This window comes from Lissotriton vulgaris, chromosome 7 (assembly GCF_964263255.1).
Source record: "Lissotriton vulgaris chromosome 7, aLisVul1.2, whole genome shotgun sequence".
Classification (NCBI taxonomy): domain Eukaryota; kingdom Metazoa; phylum Chordata; class Amphibia; order Caudata; family Salamandridae; genus Lissotriton; species Lissotriton vulgaris.
In genome coordinates this window covers 1,498,896,644-1,498,915,401 of record NC_141695.1, presented here as the reverse complement: position 1 = coordinate 1,498,915,401, position 18,758 = coordinate 1,498,896,644, and the positions used below count along the sequence as shown (strand labels likewise).

General features: G+C 41.8%; 1 protein-coding gene across 1 annotated transcript in view; it reads left to right on the top strand.

Annotated features, from left to right (window-relative positions):
• LOC147705870 (arf-GAP with SH3 domain, ANK repeat and PH domain-containing protein 1-like) overlaps positions 1-18,758 on the top strand; it is a 1,082,966-nt gene that overhangs the window by 425,653 nt on the left and 638,555 nt on the right. The window contains exon 7 of the mRNA XM_086932322.1: positions 11,705-11,790. Within this exon, the coding sequence (XP_086788448.1) occupies positions 11,705-11,790 (86 nt within the window). The remainder of the gene's footprint in view (positions 1-11,704; positions 11,791-18,758) is intronic.

Genomic DNA, 18,758 nt, shown 5'->3' with positions numbered 1-18,758 from the left:
AAATCTAGGCCATAGTTCTTTGTCATAATGAGTGATACACACATATTTTTAAATAGGTATGTTTCTTGATCAGAAATCTGCAATGGCATGCCGGGCATAGTCCTGCCACCCAATCCATGTTGCACTTTGCAATCTGTTTATCAATTCTAAGGAACACTATGGGGCTTATTTAGGGTTTGGCAGGCTTCTTTTCTGTTCTACCAGGTCATCGGAGGGATGTTCTCCACTGCCCTTGAGGAGTAGAGCCGGCCATATTTAGAGATATCTGCCTGGCAGGCAAACCGGTATCTCCGTGGCTTCAGCAGAGTCACCGCCACTTCAGCTTGGTTTAAGACACTGAATCTGTGTGGGTACCGTGCTCAATGCGCACCTACAGCAACGTTTTATGTTTTTCAAAAACCATTAGTATGAAACAAAAACAAAAAATGCCTCTGACGTCCTTGGAGTTTTCTCCCAGCTTGTGGGGATCATTTATTTGTTTTCCTGTTTTGGGCTGCCAGGCTTTCCCTGGTTGCCCCGAACAGGATGGGGCAGATGCCCTAGATAGGTCTGAGGTCCTTTAGGCTCCACCGTTGGCACATGGCAGTTACTCAAGTCTAAATATAGCCGGGGAACCGCTAGTTCGGCAGACAGTAAACTGCTGCATCTATGGTGAAATACCACATCCACTAAACCCAAAATAAGGTCCTGTTTTTTCAAAATCAAGTTAGAAGGAAATGAAGGCATTGACCACTGAGATAAGTACAACAGCATTATCTTTCACTGTTTTAGCTGGTACTAAGTGACCAATAAAGGCAAAAAGGAAGAAACCGAGAATACAGGAGTGAAGCAAGTGTCCATGAACTCTGGCCAAAGGTGATAATTCGAAAAGGGAGCATCATCTGGAACACTGTGTTTAGAAGATTAGTAGCCATCCATCATCTCATTGCGGAGGCTCAAGACTAGGAGTGTGAAATCCCCACACATAAAAGGTGGGCTCACTTCTCTGTCAAATATTAAAATCTCACTTTAAAACACTTTATTCATTGAGCAATTCAAGAGCCATGCCAATCCATGCATTGATGGTGGTTTTGAAGAAAGCAACAGATCCTATTGAGTATAGTGCCAGGAAGACCTTAGTTAAATGGCCAATCAAGAAGGAGTCAATAGTCTGTAGTATCGAGCATGTTGTACACATCTGATGAGATGCACCCTATGTATCCTTAAGTTATCCTTACAGAAAGTTCTTCTGAATCAAAATACCTACTGTGAAGGAAGAAAGGACCGGATGGCATTTACGAATATCTGAATAAACACTTGCCAAACTAGCCGCCTTTCACTTCAAAAATGTCCTTCTCTCGGACTTTCATGACGAATTGAGTGAGATTGTGAATGAAATTAATCCAGGCCACGGTTCTTCCAAATCATCATGGACACGGGATTCATGTCGGCACTTGATAACCGGGCCTTCACATTCTCTCCATGACTAAAGCTGTGGTCGCACTAGGAATAGTCCAGTGTGTCCTTAGTAAAGCTGGTGTCCCACTCCTGCTTATAAACTATTTTAACTTCCACAGTCCTATGAACCTAGTGACTTCAAACTTTCCATTTGACTTTCAAACCGGCAACACCCACAGCCACTTATCCCTGAACAGAACCCTAATCATCCTTCAATGCATGCTCCCTAAAGCTGTCACAGTGGTCAACCCCGAATTGGCCATGCCTCAATCCTGAGAAGACATCGATGTGTATTGGCAGCCTTACTTGGATAAGACAGCACCGCCATCTCCGGAGTCTGTAATCTAAGGAGGGCCTTTCACCAAAACTTCCTTTTTTATGCCCCACCCAACCCAATAAAATGCTAAAACCTGGACTTTTAAAACTCAGAACTTGCTCTACTCCACTTCTATGGGTGGGCCTCTGTGCTAGTGGCATACAGCCCATCCCTACTGGGCTACCGTAACTCACTCTGCATTTGCCTACATAAAAAGTCTATTTTGAATCTACTGATGGTTCAGACGTTCAAACTAGGCTGTACTACTGTTGCTGCATTGACTTCAGCACTTGACCCCCCTCTACCCGTGTCCCTCTGTTTGACTCTTGTCTTTGTCTCCCACTCACAAGTAAATTCACAATACTGACCTGTTCTACTCACAGAAAATCTTGCATTGACTGATGGTCCACTGCATGCTCGGCACTTTATCCTCTCCCTCTAAACATAGAAAAAAGTCAAGGGGGCAAAGTTGCCATGTGTGAGAACTTGCCCTTGAAATTCATTAACCCGACTCTACATCACTGACATTCTATCCTCCTATTCTGCAAGGAAGTCAAAACCTAACCACTGCAATGGCTGCCTTGAACCCCGCGGTCTATATTGCCTTTACTTTTATTCTTGGTGCCTACCAAACCTACATTGCATATTTCTGTTTGCATATCTTTTAAATCCACCTTGTTATTATGTCTACAGATAGTTTTCATGAAGTATACAATTATGCCTTTTTATCTTCTACACTCTGAGTACAGAATTACAAGTCGAACTGCTTCAAATAATGTTCTAGCTCTTTATTCCTTAACAACTTTTCCTTATAGTACTGTATAATTGTGTCTCTCCTCGTCAAAGCAATGCGATACCAGTATGCTTATATGTCTTTGTACATACACTCCTTAATCATGCTTCAAACATTCACCTACATCATTTTGATGACTGAATGACCTTTATGTACAATCCTTGCTTATACCTAACTATCTTTCACACACTGAAGGTCTTTGTCCTGAAATAGTCCTGGGTGAATCTTACTCACTGGCTCACAGAGACACAGATGTCCACCTGGGAAGATTTATGTGTCTTTGAGAACTTACTGAGGCCTGTTTCTCTTTATTGGAGATCTGTGAATAATTTGAGCCAGTGGTTGCAGGTAGGGCCCACCATCACTCATTTTGGGGACCGGGGCTTATTTTTCCACAACAGACTTTGATCCACAGCAAGAAAGAGAAGAACACAACAATGGGAGAGAAAGATAAAAGCAGTGACAAAAAGGGAAGCAATGAAAATGAACCTGCAGTGAGTGCAGTGAAGTAAGATAAAGAGGCAGGGATAGTCTGGTGGCGAATCAACTACGTCACCCAAGGTCATGAGAAAAATTATTGAGATCCAAACACAAATCAGTAACCTGTCGCAGGAATTATTAAACACCTTGAAAGGGATAGAAAAACTATGTGATATTACAGAAAACACTCACACTGAAGTAGAACACATCAAGAGCTATTAAATACAACCAAAGATAAAAACAAGATGAGAGCAATGCCATTGTCAAACAGACAAAACAGAACGGATAGGAATCAAAATACTTTAACAGAAGTAGAAATACTAGCACTACTCAGGGAGTACGAGCCAACGGACCGCACTAGGTTTCAGGAAATCAAAAGAGTACCGATAGACGCAAACAGAACATCCACGAGGAATGAAAGGAAACCCAATCTCAACAACTTACAACAAATCCAACTAACCACCGATCCGTCAAACAGGATCACAGCTAGAACAGAAAAATCATTAAAATGCCTACTGCTCAACTGCCGATCGGCAGCGAAACATGCTTCTGACATAGCCGATATCATTATCAATCAGGAAATAGACATAACAATCCTTACAGAAACCTGGCTATCTGAATCCTCGTCCCCAGTCTTGGACCTGCTGGTGCCCCCGCACTATAACATAATGAGACTTGACAGACAAAAAAAGACTGGAGGTGGTATTGCCTGTATCCACAGATCAAACTTAGAAATTGGCCAATTTCAATCAGACCCTCTCGAATCATGCGAATACCTAGGGCTCCAGATCGGCTAACAAACAGATTTGCAACCTACATGCCTTATATCACCCACCGGGAAATAACATGAACTTCATTGATCAACTAATGGAGATCATCACTGCCAAAACCAACAAAGCATCAATAATATATTTTTAGATGATTTTAATCTACACTGGAACGACAACAACGACAAACAGGTCAACGCCTTTAAAGACTTTTTAACTGAGCTAAAATTATCCCATGCATGTCTACAACCTACACACTTGAGAGGAGCAACATTAGACTGGATTATCTCGAAGAATACTGACATCTCAATCCTCTCAATAGAACCATGCGACTGGTCAGATCACCACGCCATAACCTTCCTAATACCTTCATGGGAGAAGATAAAAACCACTCAATCTAGCAAAATGAAAAGATGGATACAAGAAACCAGAGACTGCAATATGGATCTTCTAATGGAAAGCTGCAAAAGAGTCCTAATCCTACCTGACAACACGCAGAATGTGAATGAGCTAACGAACCATTACACTACCACAATATCAAAAATAGTCAACTCCACCATACCACTCAAATTAAAAAGAGTTACGGAAAAGATTAAAAACCCATGGTTTAATGGAATATTGAATGAAGATAGGCGAAAATTGAGACGTGCAGAAAGTAAATGGAGACAACACCCATCATCCCCTGAGCTGAAATCCCTCAGAAAAATCAGAAAGGAATATAATAAAAAGATCATCAACTCGAAAAAGGAATTTATCAGGACTGAACTGGATAACGCCAAAAACAGACCACGGAAACTGTTTGAGATTATAAAACAAGAATCAAATAAGCTGGCAAAAACTGCCCAAGAAGTCACTAAAACACAACTAAGTTGCGAAGAATTCTCCACCTTTTTCAATAACAAAGCCAACGAACTGGAAAAAGAACTTAGGATCGCTGCAGACAACCCTGACTACAATACACCATCATCACAATCTGCATCGAACTATGCGAATAATGCGACAAAAAACAAAGCACACTGGGACACTCAAATTATTAGACCAGAATGAGATTGCTAAAACGCTTGCTGACACTAAACCCAACAATCACTATAACGACCCGCTACCCTCAAAATGCCTGAAAGAAATCAGCCATATTATGATTCCAATATGGACTGAAATCATAAACGCCTCACTTTCCCAGGGGGTCCTCCCAGAATGCCTTAAGACAGGACAAGTAGTCCCGATCATCAAAAAACCCACAGCAGACCCGGCAGATCCAAATAACTATCGCCCAGTGACCAACATCCCTCTTCTTGCCAAATTAATAGAGAGATGTGTATAGAATCAGTTAAGCCGACATATCGACAACTTCTCTCTATTGGATGACTGCCAATCGGGATTCAGAACAGGCCACAGCACGGAAACAGCAATCCTTCACATTGTCGATGATGCACTTCAAGCAATAGATCACAACCAATCTTGCCTACTCATCCTCCTAGACCTGTCCTCAGTGTTTGATACAGTTAACCACGAAAAACTTCTAAACAGACTTCACAACAGGATGGGAATTTCTGGCACTGTATTGGAATGGTTTGAATCATTCTTACAGAATAGAACTCAGAGATTCCTAGTAAACCAATCTTTCTCCTTCATGCCCAAACACAATTGGAGTACCCCAAGGATCTACTCTATCTCCTTCACTGTTTAACTTATACATCGAACCCCTTACAGAAATCCTGCGAAATTCCAAAATATCTTACCATATGTACGTGGAACGACACGCAACTTTACATCAAGATTGCATCACTGGAAGACACAACCACTATGAATGAGGCCCTCAAAATGACGCTAAAATGGCTAACTAGCAACCATCTCAAGCTAAACGCAAATACAACTGAATTCTTACTCATCACACCACAAAAGAATCAAGCAGAAGTGAAGGAATGGTCCAAAAGGATCACAGCGTTAAACTGCACCCCTACTCTAGTTGACTCAGCGAAATCTCTCGGAATTCCACTGGATGAACACCTTGATATGAAAACCCACATTAAAGTAATGGCAAAAATCGCACACTTTCATCTGAACTACTTAAGAACAATGAAGTAATTTTTATCGGAGAATGACCTAAAACTAGCTGTGCAATCACTGGTTATCTCAAGAATTGAATATAGGTGCAGAATGCTAGCAGGTCTTCCAAAAATTTCTACAGCTCCCCTAAAAGCATGCCTCAATGCAGCGGCAAGACTTATTACAGGATCGAGGAAATTTGACCACATCTCGCTCTCACCTGAAAGCTTTAAACTGGCTACCCTACGAAGCTAGAATACAGCTAAAAATGGCATGTATCACCCATAAAGTGATTCATCACAACACACCTAGATATCTTGCCCAGAACATAGAAATTTCAGGAGGAAACAGACCTGCCCGGAGTGCCAATTTTCTGCTGCTGAGACCTCCTATCTTCAGGAAGAAAAAAACCTATGAGAGAGCGTTCTCTGGTGCAGCCCTCAGAATCTGGAAAGCTCTTCCTGCGAACATCAGAAAAATATCGAACCCTGCAACATTTAAGAAGGAAACTAAGGTCTTTCTCATGAGCAAGTTCCTCCCATAGGTAGGCAATTCACCACCTGAGACTCAACAGTGAGGGTTTATTAGATAACCACGTAGGAAATGTATAGAAAATGACCCACAGTAAGAGGACACCGGCGGAAGGCAAGAGATAAACCAGGGGACGGGAGAAAACATTCAGCTGCTACCTCAGAACAGTTTTATTCGTGTCTTGTAATCATGTAGCGGTCTTTTATCGTTTTCTTTATATTATCTACCTATAGACTAGGTATGGAAGTATTATTAACTAATGTTTGCAATCTTATTGCTTGTTATATACATTGCTGTTTTTAACCTATGTCATGTGATGTTAAGCGCTCTGATACCCAAGGGTCTAGTACGCGCTATAGAAAACTGTTTATAAATAAATATAAATAAATAGGCAGCCTTGGTATTTGGCACCTCACCTTCCACAGCACCGGCCACTGGATTCTGAGCGAAACTTTGTGCCTGGCACTTATAATTTTACAAATTAAGCACTGTTGGAGGTATATGCATGAGAGGAAAGAGCGCACAGTACATTGTGAACTTCTTTATAAGATGGTACCTGGGACCATTAGCTATTGTGTATAACTATCCAGAAACCAACCAGTAGGCCTGCATCTGAGTCAGATTTTTAAAATATCCTAAAAAGATAACTTTAAATACAAGGAATCTAAATCGAACTCATATATGTAGTAAATTGTTATCCTGAAAGCCCCCCTGCTCCTACCTTGGATTCCTTTGCTAGAGAGAACTAGTGAGATGTATTTCCTGTCTCTAAGAAGCGGCAGTGCTCTTAAAAGTCCAGCCTGTCAGATGTCATCTCCTTTCTCTCCTTCTATCTGTCCCAGTCTGCTTCTTTCTCTCTCTTTTCTTCCACATCTGCCAAACTGTTGATCTTCCCTACTTTTCTCACTCGCTCCACTGTCTGTCCCCAGTCCTTCTCAATATCTTCCTCTGACTTTTCTTTCTCGCACATCTCACTCCCCCCTCTGACTATCATTTTCATTATTCCAGGTCCTCTCGGTTCACTTATTCCTCCACATCCTCTCCGCCTTCTCACCTCGCAACATTCAGTTCTTCACCTTCTGTTTTTGCTGCCTTTCTGTTGTAACTCCACTGGTTCTCTTTCTTAATCACTCTAAACAATGGCCCCTGTCCCCACTGATTTCTCTCTCTCAATCTTTTCTTCTCTCTCTCAATCATTTCTTCTCTCACTCAATCCTTTCTTCTCTCTCTTAATCCTTTCTTCTCTCTCTTAATCCTTTCTTCTCTCTCTTAATCCTTTCTTCTCTCCCTCAATCCTTTCTTCTCTCCCACTTCTCCATTGGATCACTCATCATGTCCCTCACCTGTTTCTCTCTGCTTTTTCCTTGTATCTCGCTCTTGCCCTTTATCAGCCTTCCTTACTTTTTCTACCTCCCGCACTGTATCTCTCCTTCGTCTGCTCCTATACCTTTTCATCCATTATTCTTCCTTCCTCTGCCTCTTCTAAACTCTTCTTTCCACCCTTAATCCGTTTATTCCTCGTCCATCTGCTCGGCTCCTCACTCTCCCGTTCTCTCCATTCTCTCCATCTGACTGCACTTGTTTCTTGGGTTACCATTTTCTAGTCTCTCTCCTTATCTCAAGTCTCTCTGCCTATCCTCCTTACTTGTTCGCACACCTCTATTTCTCTCTTCTTTCTTTACTTCGTTGTTCTACTTCTCTCTGACTCTCTATCTCTGTATAGCTTTCTCTCAAGCCTCTCACTCTTCTCCTTTCTTCCCTTGTCTTTCTCTTCTCGCTCCTACTCTGGGTAAAAGTCTGATGATGAAATATGAGTCCTGGTCCTGAAAAATGAGTGGTGGTGCCAATCAGCCGCAACCAGTAGCCACATTAAACACTGGGAATTCGTTTTGGGATTGCCAGAATCCTGCATTTCCACATGAACTTCATGTCCTGTACACTGGCCAAGCTCTTCCAGTCATTCAGGAATCCCTGTTTGAGGTTTATACAACTCAAAGGTCCTCCTTTTATCAACCATAAAGGGTGAAAAGCTGAATCGGGTGTGCTAATGACATGTCTGACTATTCGCCAGCCTTGTATGCCTTTTAGATATCAGATGGTGTCCAACCTTATTATTAACCAATTAAATTTACTCGATTTATTGACTAGTACTGGGTTGGGCCAGTCAGACGTTGTTGAATATTCACATATCACGCAGGAACACGCATATTACATGTATCATAAATATACATGAAACATCTGTAAGCTTCATGTCTTAATCAATTACAAAGAGTGCAACTCCAATTAGGGGGATTGAAATATCAAAGTGATGCCTTCACGATCCTTAGATGTTGCCATGTATGAGGACTGTCTCTGGCATGATACATTGGCTCTTCAATTTGGGAGCAACTGTTCATACCCCTTAACCACTTCTCCATCAGCTGGCGTTCTTTCACATTGCCAGTGCTTAGTAGCGTCCTGTTTAGCAAAAATAACTCCCAAAGTCACTAGGGATTTCACCTCACAGGAGTTTCTTAGTTCTTTCATGCTCTTTAGGTGTACCAGCAGTTTAGGAGAAAGGTCAGTGGGCCCACCTGACTGCTCTGAAAGGCTGCATGTTACATTTTGCCTGTTTGATTGGATCACTCTGCATTCCTTGTAGATCTGGGTGGTGAACTCCACTCCGTTCGCGGAGTTTGTGGAGTTTTCTGCACTCCGCCCTCTGCAGAGCATGCGGAGTTCCGAAAAATTTGTGGAGCAGAGTTTTTTCCTTGTTCAGTAGACCGCCAAGTCTAGACCACCTCCCACCGGGATTTCTCAATGCGGGCAGTTGTGGGTGGTCGCGTTGAGAAACCGTTCATATGCATTGAGGAAGCTGCAGCTCGAGTAGAAAATCTACTCGAAAGGCAGAAAGAAGCAGCGCCCTCTTGCGCTGTGCATGGTGCAGTTTGTACTGATTTTCTAGCATGGGACAAACACCCGGCACTAACAATCTGCGTGAATGGCACAACCTAACGCACTCCGCCGCTTGACCAAAGTCAGCGTAGGGTAGCAGAGTTTCTGGTTCACTTCTGGTTCACTTTGCAGAGTTCCACGTAGCGGAACTCCACGAGCTCCACCCAGGCCTAGACCGTATCTCCAAATATTCTGTGACACTGAAGATGATTCAGGAAAGGATTACTGCCCATCCACGTGAGTCTTTCTAATGTATTATAAATTCTATGCATATACTAAAATGGCACCATGCATAAATCTATTGATAAAGCCAGCTCTCAGAGGGCTTTTCTTCTTCTTTCTATTCTTCTTTCTTTAAATGTCCCAGATTATGTTTCCAGCATCCTTTAGTTCAATAAAGAGGATGGGAGCATTTATCAAAAGACCTCGAAAATCCCTCTCTTGCCTAGCCAGTCGACCACAAGCTCAGCTACACACAGGAAGGGTTGCTAAATGTTCGCTACACAAAAGGGCATATCTCAAGTGGAAACATTTTTCGAAATATAATCTATGGAGCTTAAATTCCGCACTTAAAATTGTGAAGAGTTTCATATGGCCTGCTCCCACATATCTCACAGCTTTGAGATCCCTATTTGGTCCTATGCCTGAAAAACTACCAAACCAGTTGAATGGGCCAACCACGTCTGCCATTACAACAAGGTGGGCCTTTGTGATCTATAAAGGAATCCTAATGGGTCAGAGTCCACATATACGTCTAGTTCAAAGAGGAGGACAGGCACATCCCGGCACTGAAAGGCTAGTCATTTACAACAGTCTGTTGTGTTGCCCAGTAATAAAGACACGCCAGCCAAATCTAGTTCCGGTCATACACTGACATACAAGCAGGTGACAATGTAACTAACCTTGCGTCACGCAGCATGACAGCCATGGTAAAAGCATATAAAGCAATGTTTTCATTTCTTTCGATACTTTTAATGTGGTTGGTCGGGCATTGGCAAAGACATTCACGTCTGTCACTCAGCAATTGCAAAGCAAAACCATTTAGCATTGCCAATGCTTTTTAGATATTAGTTTTCCTATTTCTAACAGCCTTATATCCTATTACATGTAATGTAACGAGCCGGACCACTGGGTCACCTGCTTAAGCCTTGTTTTATTGAGCAAATCTCCTGCTATCATGTTTCACTCTCATTTTCACACCAACCATGTAAACTGCAGGTTTCAGGCTCCAATTGTAGCAACGTTTTGTCCGTAATATACAGGTGGAAAATTCTAAAATGGGGCAGGACAGTTTATGTTGTGTTATGTTGAGTATTTGTCGTGCGCACTATCACCCGGGAGGATATCCTGGCACTGAGTAGTAGTGAGACCAACCTCATCTAGGGCAGACTGGGTGGGGGACTTGTCCAGAAGCCAGGTATTCAGCTTCTTTTGGAACTCGATAAGTGAGGTGGAGATTTCGATGTCTGAAGGCAAGTCATTTCACGCTTTAGGAGTGATGTAGGAGAATGCCCGACCACTGATCTGGTTCTGTGTATGCGTAGGATGTGTGCAAGGAGTCTGTCCAAGCGGAGCTGTCTGGATCGTTTGCGAAAGGAGATACAGTCATTGAGGTAGGCTGGGCATGTGTCGTAAAGTGCATTGAAGCTGTGAGTAAGGAGTTTGAACTGTGCATGTTTGTGTATGGGTAGTCAGTGGAGCTCCTTGAGGTGGGCATTTCCTTGCTCTTAAGTTGATAAAGTGAGTTGCAGTAAGTTGGCTAATGATGGCACTCATTATTGAAGTAAGTGTTGGACAATACTACCACCTGGTCAGTTGTCATGTAGAGTGTGGCTCTAATGAGGGATCATTCACTCCACCCACTCTCTCTCTCTCTTTGGTTTTCAACGGCATGTCTCGAATAGTCTTCCTATTTTGTCGGCCTTGCTTTGTCTCTGTGGTCTTTGGTACATAAAGACTTTAGTTCACTGAGTGCACCAAACATGTAACAGAACATAGTTTAGTCTTCCTTGCCAATCTCTTCAAGTCCTCTGCAAGTGGCACTGTGGCAGCTCTTGATTTGTGTCTTATTGACCAACTGTTTTCATTAAACTGCACCACCAACTGAGTTGAATTTTTCACACAAACGCCCCAAAACTTCCAGATATTCACAAATGTGAATTAAAAAAACACAGGTTGAGGTTTTCGGCTTATTGATTCACCCAGGACTATGCTCTCAGGAGTCATGGCTACAGAATACAGTGGTCTCCCCCATAAACCTATACATGAAAAAAGACATAGTGATACCATGGTGTTGTTATCAATTAAGAATGAATGTTCACTTGGAAACTAGTTTACAGCTCTTTTCTGTCTCTGTATTGCTTTTGATGTCACCAACTCATGTCATCTGTTTCCTTTTAGTATCTAATCAAAGTAAATGAGATTAAAACTAAGAAGGGTGTTGACTTACTTCAAAACTTCATCAAGCATTACAACGCTCAGTGCAAGTAAGACATTTATCCATCTGTTACATGTGTTTTTGAACATTGTTATCCATATCATGTGAAATGACGTATTAGCTGCTATTTTACACTGGCTACATCAGCATTATATGCCACTAATTAAAGCTATTTATAAATGTATAGAATTGCTCGCAGACCCTGGTACCGGGGAGAGCTTTCGAAGCATAACATATCACTCCCTTGCAACCATCAGTGTCAGTTGATAGTAACTGATGTATCATTTAAGTAGCACAAACTGCAAAGATAATCCCTTTCTGTGCTTTTTGTACAGCTCCTAGAGCTGAACGTAAGGTGTTTAGGGGAGTGGTTGGCAATCTACAACCTCCTTTAAAGAGTCCCACTTTTGGGGCGTTTACCAGTGCAAGGTGTAAGACGCAGTTCTTGCAACTTAGAAAGTAATATTGATTATTTTCATTGGATCTATTTGGACTTGACCATGTGGGAATCTTTCAGATAACCTAGAAGCTGTACATGCATGCAATAGAAACTGCCAAAATGTAATGTAGTGTAAGGTAGATTTGTAGAGTCCTGCTTGTTTACTCTGAGGGTATTCAGGTATTTTGAGTCTCTTAGGGGCTTCCATTTATCTGACAATCAAGTAGCAGAATTTTGTATCCTTTGCATATTTACTGTAAATGACATCTTACATTTCCTGATAATCCTGATCTGGGGAAAGTTTCAACCCCATTTGGGATTTTGAGATGTGTAGCACAAGCTGCGTCTTTGCATCCTCCAACACATTTTGCCTGTTAAAAGTAATTGGAGGTTGTCTTCGGCTAAAAGTTCACAGATTGACAGGAAAACCTACCACAATTTGTAAGCAAAAGTAGATTTCAGTGGTCAATCCGTTTCCTAGTCAATATTAGACAGTGGGAGGATTATCAGTTGAGAATATAAAAAGAAATCCTGTTTTAAGAGGATTCAATTTTAATGTGAGTGATTGAATTCAGCTTGATAAATAATAGAAGGAAAAAATCAGGTATATTATATTTGATGACTCAGACAATCAAAGATATAACTGAGTGTTGTCAGCATGTTGATGAAGAGCGATGGTATTTTCTTGAAAGATTGTTGCTAGAGCTTTCACATTCAAGTTGAATATATGAGCTAATAGGATGGATCATTGTAGTATTCCGTATTTCAGTAGAATCGAGAATGGTTTAAAAGACTCTCGTTTAAGCAATCGAGATCCTAAAGAGAGAAAATAATTAAAACAGTTCTATTAGTCTAGAATTGAGGATCTGACGAAGCGATTTGTGGTCAAGTATTATGAACACTTCAGAGAGGTTTAAACGAACCATTAGACAGACATCTCCATAGCTACACTTTTGGTACATGGACCATTATTTCAATTGGTGCCATTTCAGGACTAAATTTACAGCGCAAACCAGATTGAAATACATTTGTTGTTATTTAAGATATGTTTTAGCAGTTGGGATGCAACAGCTTTTTCAATTATTTTCCCAGGAATGGTAGTTTAGAGATTGAGATAAGATTTTGGAGGATGTTTAGGTCTGCATTCTGTTTCGTGAGAGTTGGAGTGATTTGATGAGATTTTAGAGCTCATGGGAAAGTGCCTTCTTCTAGAGCGGTGCTGACAAAGTTGAATAGAAGACTTGAGATATAATGAAGTGTACAGCATACAACAAATATCTTGAATGCATTTCTTCCACAAAAAAGTAGATATATGATCTTTGGCATAGGAATCAAGATTTGTGAAATAAATTATCGTGCGAAATGGATTGTATATCAAGTTTTTCAATTGCAGTATATTTGGGAGTGTCACTAATCGGAATATCAAATATTTGAGACTGTGAAAAAAAAGTTTCTATGTTGACATGTTCTTGAGCACTTGGGATTTTTGAGTTAGGGGTACATTTCACTCAATTCAGAGGTGGGAAGAGAGTTCTAGTTTGGTTTATAACTATCATACTATTATATTTTTGAAGTAATTGAACTTAGTGACCATGATCAGAGCTTTATGGCTTTGAGGACAAAAAGTGCTCAATTCACAAAGAGACTTATGACTCATAAAGTTATAAGTATGGAGTCTCCGCACTCGACGGGAAGGGGGGATCTCCGCACTGCAGTGCTCAGTGAAGAGATTCTGCACTCGTAACTTTAATTCATAAGTCCCTTTGTGAATTGGGGCCAGAGTGATTCTCATATGTGCAGAAAGAATGTGAGCTTACTGCGATATGACACAACTCTGCTTTCCTGCACTTGCAGCAACAACATGCTTTGGCAGTCCACCTCCAGGCTCCTAAGAAGAGCTGAGGAGACTTCAAGGCACAAATTGATACTTTATTGTTTTACAAACTACTCTCTCTGCATCTCACGGACTTTGTTCTCATTCATTAGGAGTTTGAAGGAAAATATTTAATTTCCGTGTACAATAAATCTAGGATGCAAGCAAAACATAATTAAATAAAAGAAAGATTCTTTTTAAATTAGCGCAGAATTATGCTGCCAAAAATAAATCCATCATTCATGAGATTATGAATGTATTTATTAGAACCTCTAATGGGTTATGATTGTTGTTGGAAATGTGCCCTTTCTGCATGGTTTAGTGTGGCCGAAGACTTTGACATCTTAAAAATCCTGAACGTGGATAGTGTTAACCCTGGAAACCTTTACCACATTGGTTAGTGTGTTCCCAGTAGTCATTTCCACCCACTAACTCGTGCCAGACATAAATGGGGCATCACCACACACCCACTTCAGAACACTCCTAAACTTGTGGTGTATCAGATGAGGACTAGACCTGTCTGAGACCTGCGAAGAGCATAGAACACTAAACCTGCTCCCCTCTTGTACCCAGGAAAAAGATGTGGGCTTTAACAGTCATAAGACTGACCTCCTGCTGAGGCTCCAGGGACACAACAAGCTACAAGTGGACTTTTCTTGAAACTGACCAGTGGCAACTTGACCTGGGTTGGACCCTCCTAGGGGTCTCTGCCTGCCACCCTCTGAATCTTTAAGTGCCTTCCCTGAGGTTCTGGGGGGCTTTCGAAGTGTAATTCTGTGGTGGATATGAATGTAAAGGACTAAAGTCAGAAGGTAACATCTTTGGCTAGGATGAACTTTGTTAGTGTAACAGTCCTGAGTTCCATTGTGGTTCACATCAAACTGCGCCTCGGTCCTGTTCTACTGTGACAATTAACTGTCATTGGCACTTTATGCTTCTTGGTGCTATTTCTATATGCAACTTAAAAAATGCATATCTTGGGTTCCCCTTATTGGATTTTTGTCATTTTTGGGTTGTGTTGTTTATTACCTTTTACTATGTTTTTGTAATTCATTTTGGGATTGTTACTGTTTTGAATTTTGATATTATTATATGTTAAGCACTGCATAAATAGTTTCCACATTGCCGCTAAGTTAAGCCTGTCTGCTCTTTGCCATAGCTACCATGGGGTTGAGCTCGAGTTTATTAAGTGACTTTAGTGGTTCACCCTGACAAGGATTGCGATTATTTCAGGTATGAATGCACCTACCTGAACAAATAAAACAACTTCTTACGCTAGTATTGTAGATTGTTCAGAATCACTAACAAAAATTAGTATCTAAAGAATTTGTGGAATAACGTAAACTGATTTCAGAGGGTACATGCTATTTTTTAAAAGATTATAAAACATGTAGGATATGTACCTCGTATCTCACACATAGTGCAGAAAAGTAAATAATCTTTCAATTGCTAGGGTTGGTGGACCATTTGAGGTGGTTTCTAAATATGATAGAACTGACTGAACAAGAAAGGAAACATTTAACAAAAAGGCTGATAACTGGGTGCATAGACAGGACACAAATGTTAGACTGGGATATCATACCACTTTAACCCCTTCGATGCTGATGACGAGCTCAGCTCGTCATCAGCCATGGGGGGGCGTGTGCGGATGACGAGCTGAGCTCGTCATCTAACATGGCTTTTGCAAAAAAGCTGCGTAGCGCAAAAATAACCGCAGCAGCGATGCGGTTAATATATTTTCCCAACAGCTGCTGTATAGAGCCATAGTTTTTCTACACAAAATTAACCATCAGATTCCAGCCAATTGCTTTAGTTGTTCAATGGAAGGTGGGGCTACTTGTACCCCAATCATCTGGGGTTGCACAAGAATAAAGAAATTCTGGACTGAGATTGAGAAGTATTGTTTTCATACTTTAAAACTGACAGTATGCCTGCACGCCTCTCAAACTGGTTTCAGATCCCAACAAGCACTGAGACCGCCCTGCTGGTTGTGGTCAAAGAAGCCAGAAAAATTCTGGATGTTGGTGGCTCCGTGGCGATTGTCTTGCTCAACGTTAGCGCGCCTTCGACACGGTTAACCACCAACTGCTGATCGCGAAACTGAGAGAGGTGTAACTCAGATCGCACTTAAGTGGTAAAGTCCTTTCTGGGCAATAGATCCTTCCAAGTTTTTGAGGACAGTTGTCTCTGGAAGTATGCCTCTGAGATGCGGGGTGCCTCAGGGCTCGTCCCTGAGCCCCACGCTTTTCAATGCTTATATGAGCCCCCTTGCCAAGGTTGTAGAACCCTTTGGCATCCAGATTTTCACCTATGCAGATGACACTCAGTTGATTGTGTCATTGAATCAATCTGACAATGGGGGAATCAGTCTAACCAACTGCTTGGATAAGGTCTCTGCATGGATGGATGGCTCTTTTCGAAAACTCAACGGGGCAAAAACGGAATGGATGTTTCTGGGTAACATCTCCCCCCAAGATGGCAATTTATTCTGGGCAGATGATTGGGTCTGATGCCCCCCCAAAAGGATCAGTTTAAAAGTCTTGGGGTATGGCTGGACCATAACCTTAATTTCAAGGACCAATCACGAAAGGTGGCGGGTATCTGTTACGGGATCCTGAGGATGAATAGAAAAATTCTCCCTCTGCTGCCCTTCATTGCAAGGAGACTTTTGGTCAAGTACTAATACTCTCGAGACTTGATTATGCTAATGTGCTGTACCTAGGTTCCCCGTGCTCAACTATTAAAATACTCCAAATTGATCAAAATTGCACAGCTCGTATCCTTATGCGGGTCCCTAATCGGATATCTTCGAGACCATATATTGCCTCTCTTCATTGGCTCCCAGTTGCAGAACAAATTCAGTTCAAGGCACTGTGTATCGTCCACAAAACTTTCTCAGCTAACTTCCCACCGATCCTTAGATCTATCATATCCTGTGGGTGGAGGGATTGCAATCATATATCTCAAAGAATTTACTTGCAACTTGCTCCCAGCCAATATCCCAGACTGTGAAGCCGCCTCCTTCCAAATTACCCTCAACCCGAATTTTACTCTGTCCGGTCTTCTTATATACAGACCACCAGGGAATGCTAACTCCTGGACAGTCAACTTAGCAAACCACATTGCCCCATTGCTGTTAAATTCTAAAAATTTCACACTTTTAGGGGACCTAAACCTGCACCTTGAGGACCAAACAAATGTGGCCTGTTGTAATCTTATAGAAGATTTCACTGCTTTAAATTTAACTCTGCTCAATACTGGTTCTACACACAAAGCAGGTCACCTATTGGACCCTATTTTTTCTAATACCCCTGACCTACAATGGACTCAAACCAGCCCTGTATGCTGGTCAGATCATCACCTTGTAAGTTTTAGCCTAGCCAGACCGGCTCCTTCCAGGAGTCGCATCTGGCCTGCGCAATCCATGAGAAATTGGAAACTATTAGATATGAGTAGACTGAATAACGCACTTATAAATAGCGCCCCCTCCTATGACCAAAATATGGAAAATATCGCGAAAACTACTAACCAGTGGCTAGAAACAGCAACAATCCAATGCCTTCCTTTAACGGAGGCAAAGAGAAATTTCCACCGCCCCCCTGCCCCTTGGTTTAATGAACTACTCAAAGCTGAGAAATCCAAATGCAAAGTTTTAGAAAGGAACTGGCGCAAAGACTACAAACACGAAAACAAAATAAAATACAATAACGCAAGGAATGTGTACCATACATCCTGCAGGAGAGCCAGAGCCCTTTATGTGGCTAATACCGTCAACAATGCCACAAACAAAACAAAGACCTTATTTAATATAGTAAAGGATCTAGCAGGTGCCCAAACATCAGCCACTGCCCATCCGTTAACAAAAAAAACAATGTCAAGACCTGGCGACATTCTTCAATGACAAAATTGAAATTATTGTCTCAAACTTTACTACTAGTCCCCAGGTTAATGCTACTGAGCAGCATATCTTAAGAACCCCGGAAGAAACAAACTCCCTTGAGAGATGGCCCCCCATAACTCTGGACTCCCTAAAAATATCTTTGAAATCTATTTCGTCAGGCTCTCCCTGCGATCCCCTCCCAGTTCGTTTCCTGAAACAACTTGACAACGCCCCCTTAATTACTATTGCAAACATGCTAAATTCCTCTCTTTTAACTTCCACTGTCCCGGCAAGCTGGAAACACGCCATTGTAACCCCATTACTGAAAAAACCTTCAGCCGACCCTACGGTCCTATCAAACTATCGGCCTATATCATTACTTCCTGCCTTTTCTAAACTAATGGAGAGACATATCCATGCCGCCCTCACTTCCTTCACGCAGAATAACAACCTCCTCCACCCATCGCAATCAGGTTTCCGTACAGGACACTCAACGGAGACCGCTTTACTGGGTGTGACCGAAAAAATTCGAAAGCTCCTGGATAAGGGTCAAACTGTCGCACTCATTCTTTTAGATTTGAGTGCGGCGTTTGATACCATTTCACATAAAACTCTCTTGACTACACTAGAGAGAATTGGCATTCGAAATGAGGCCCTTCAGTGGATAAAGTCTTTTCTAACCAATAGATCTTTCCAGATCAAATCCAGCATTGCATGCTCGGACACGTTCCTCACCCCCCATGGAGTTCCACAGGGCTCCATCTTGAGCCCGCTGCTTTTTAATTTATACTTGCGACCACTGGCCGATTTAGCCGACAGCGTGGG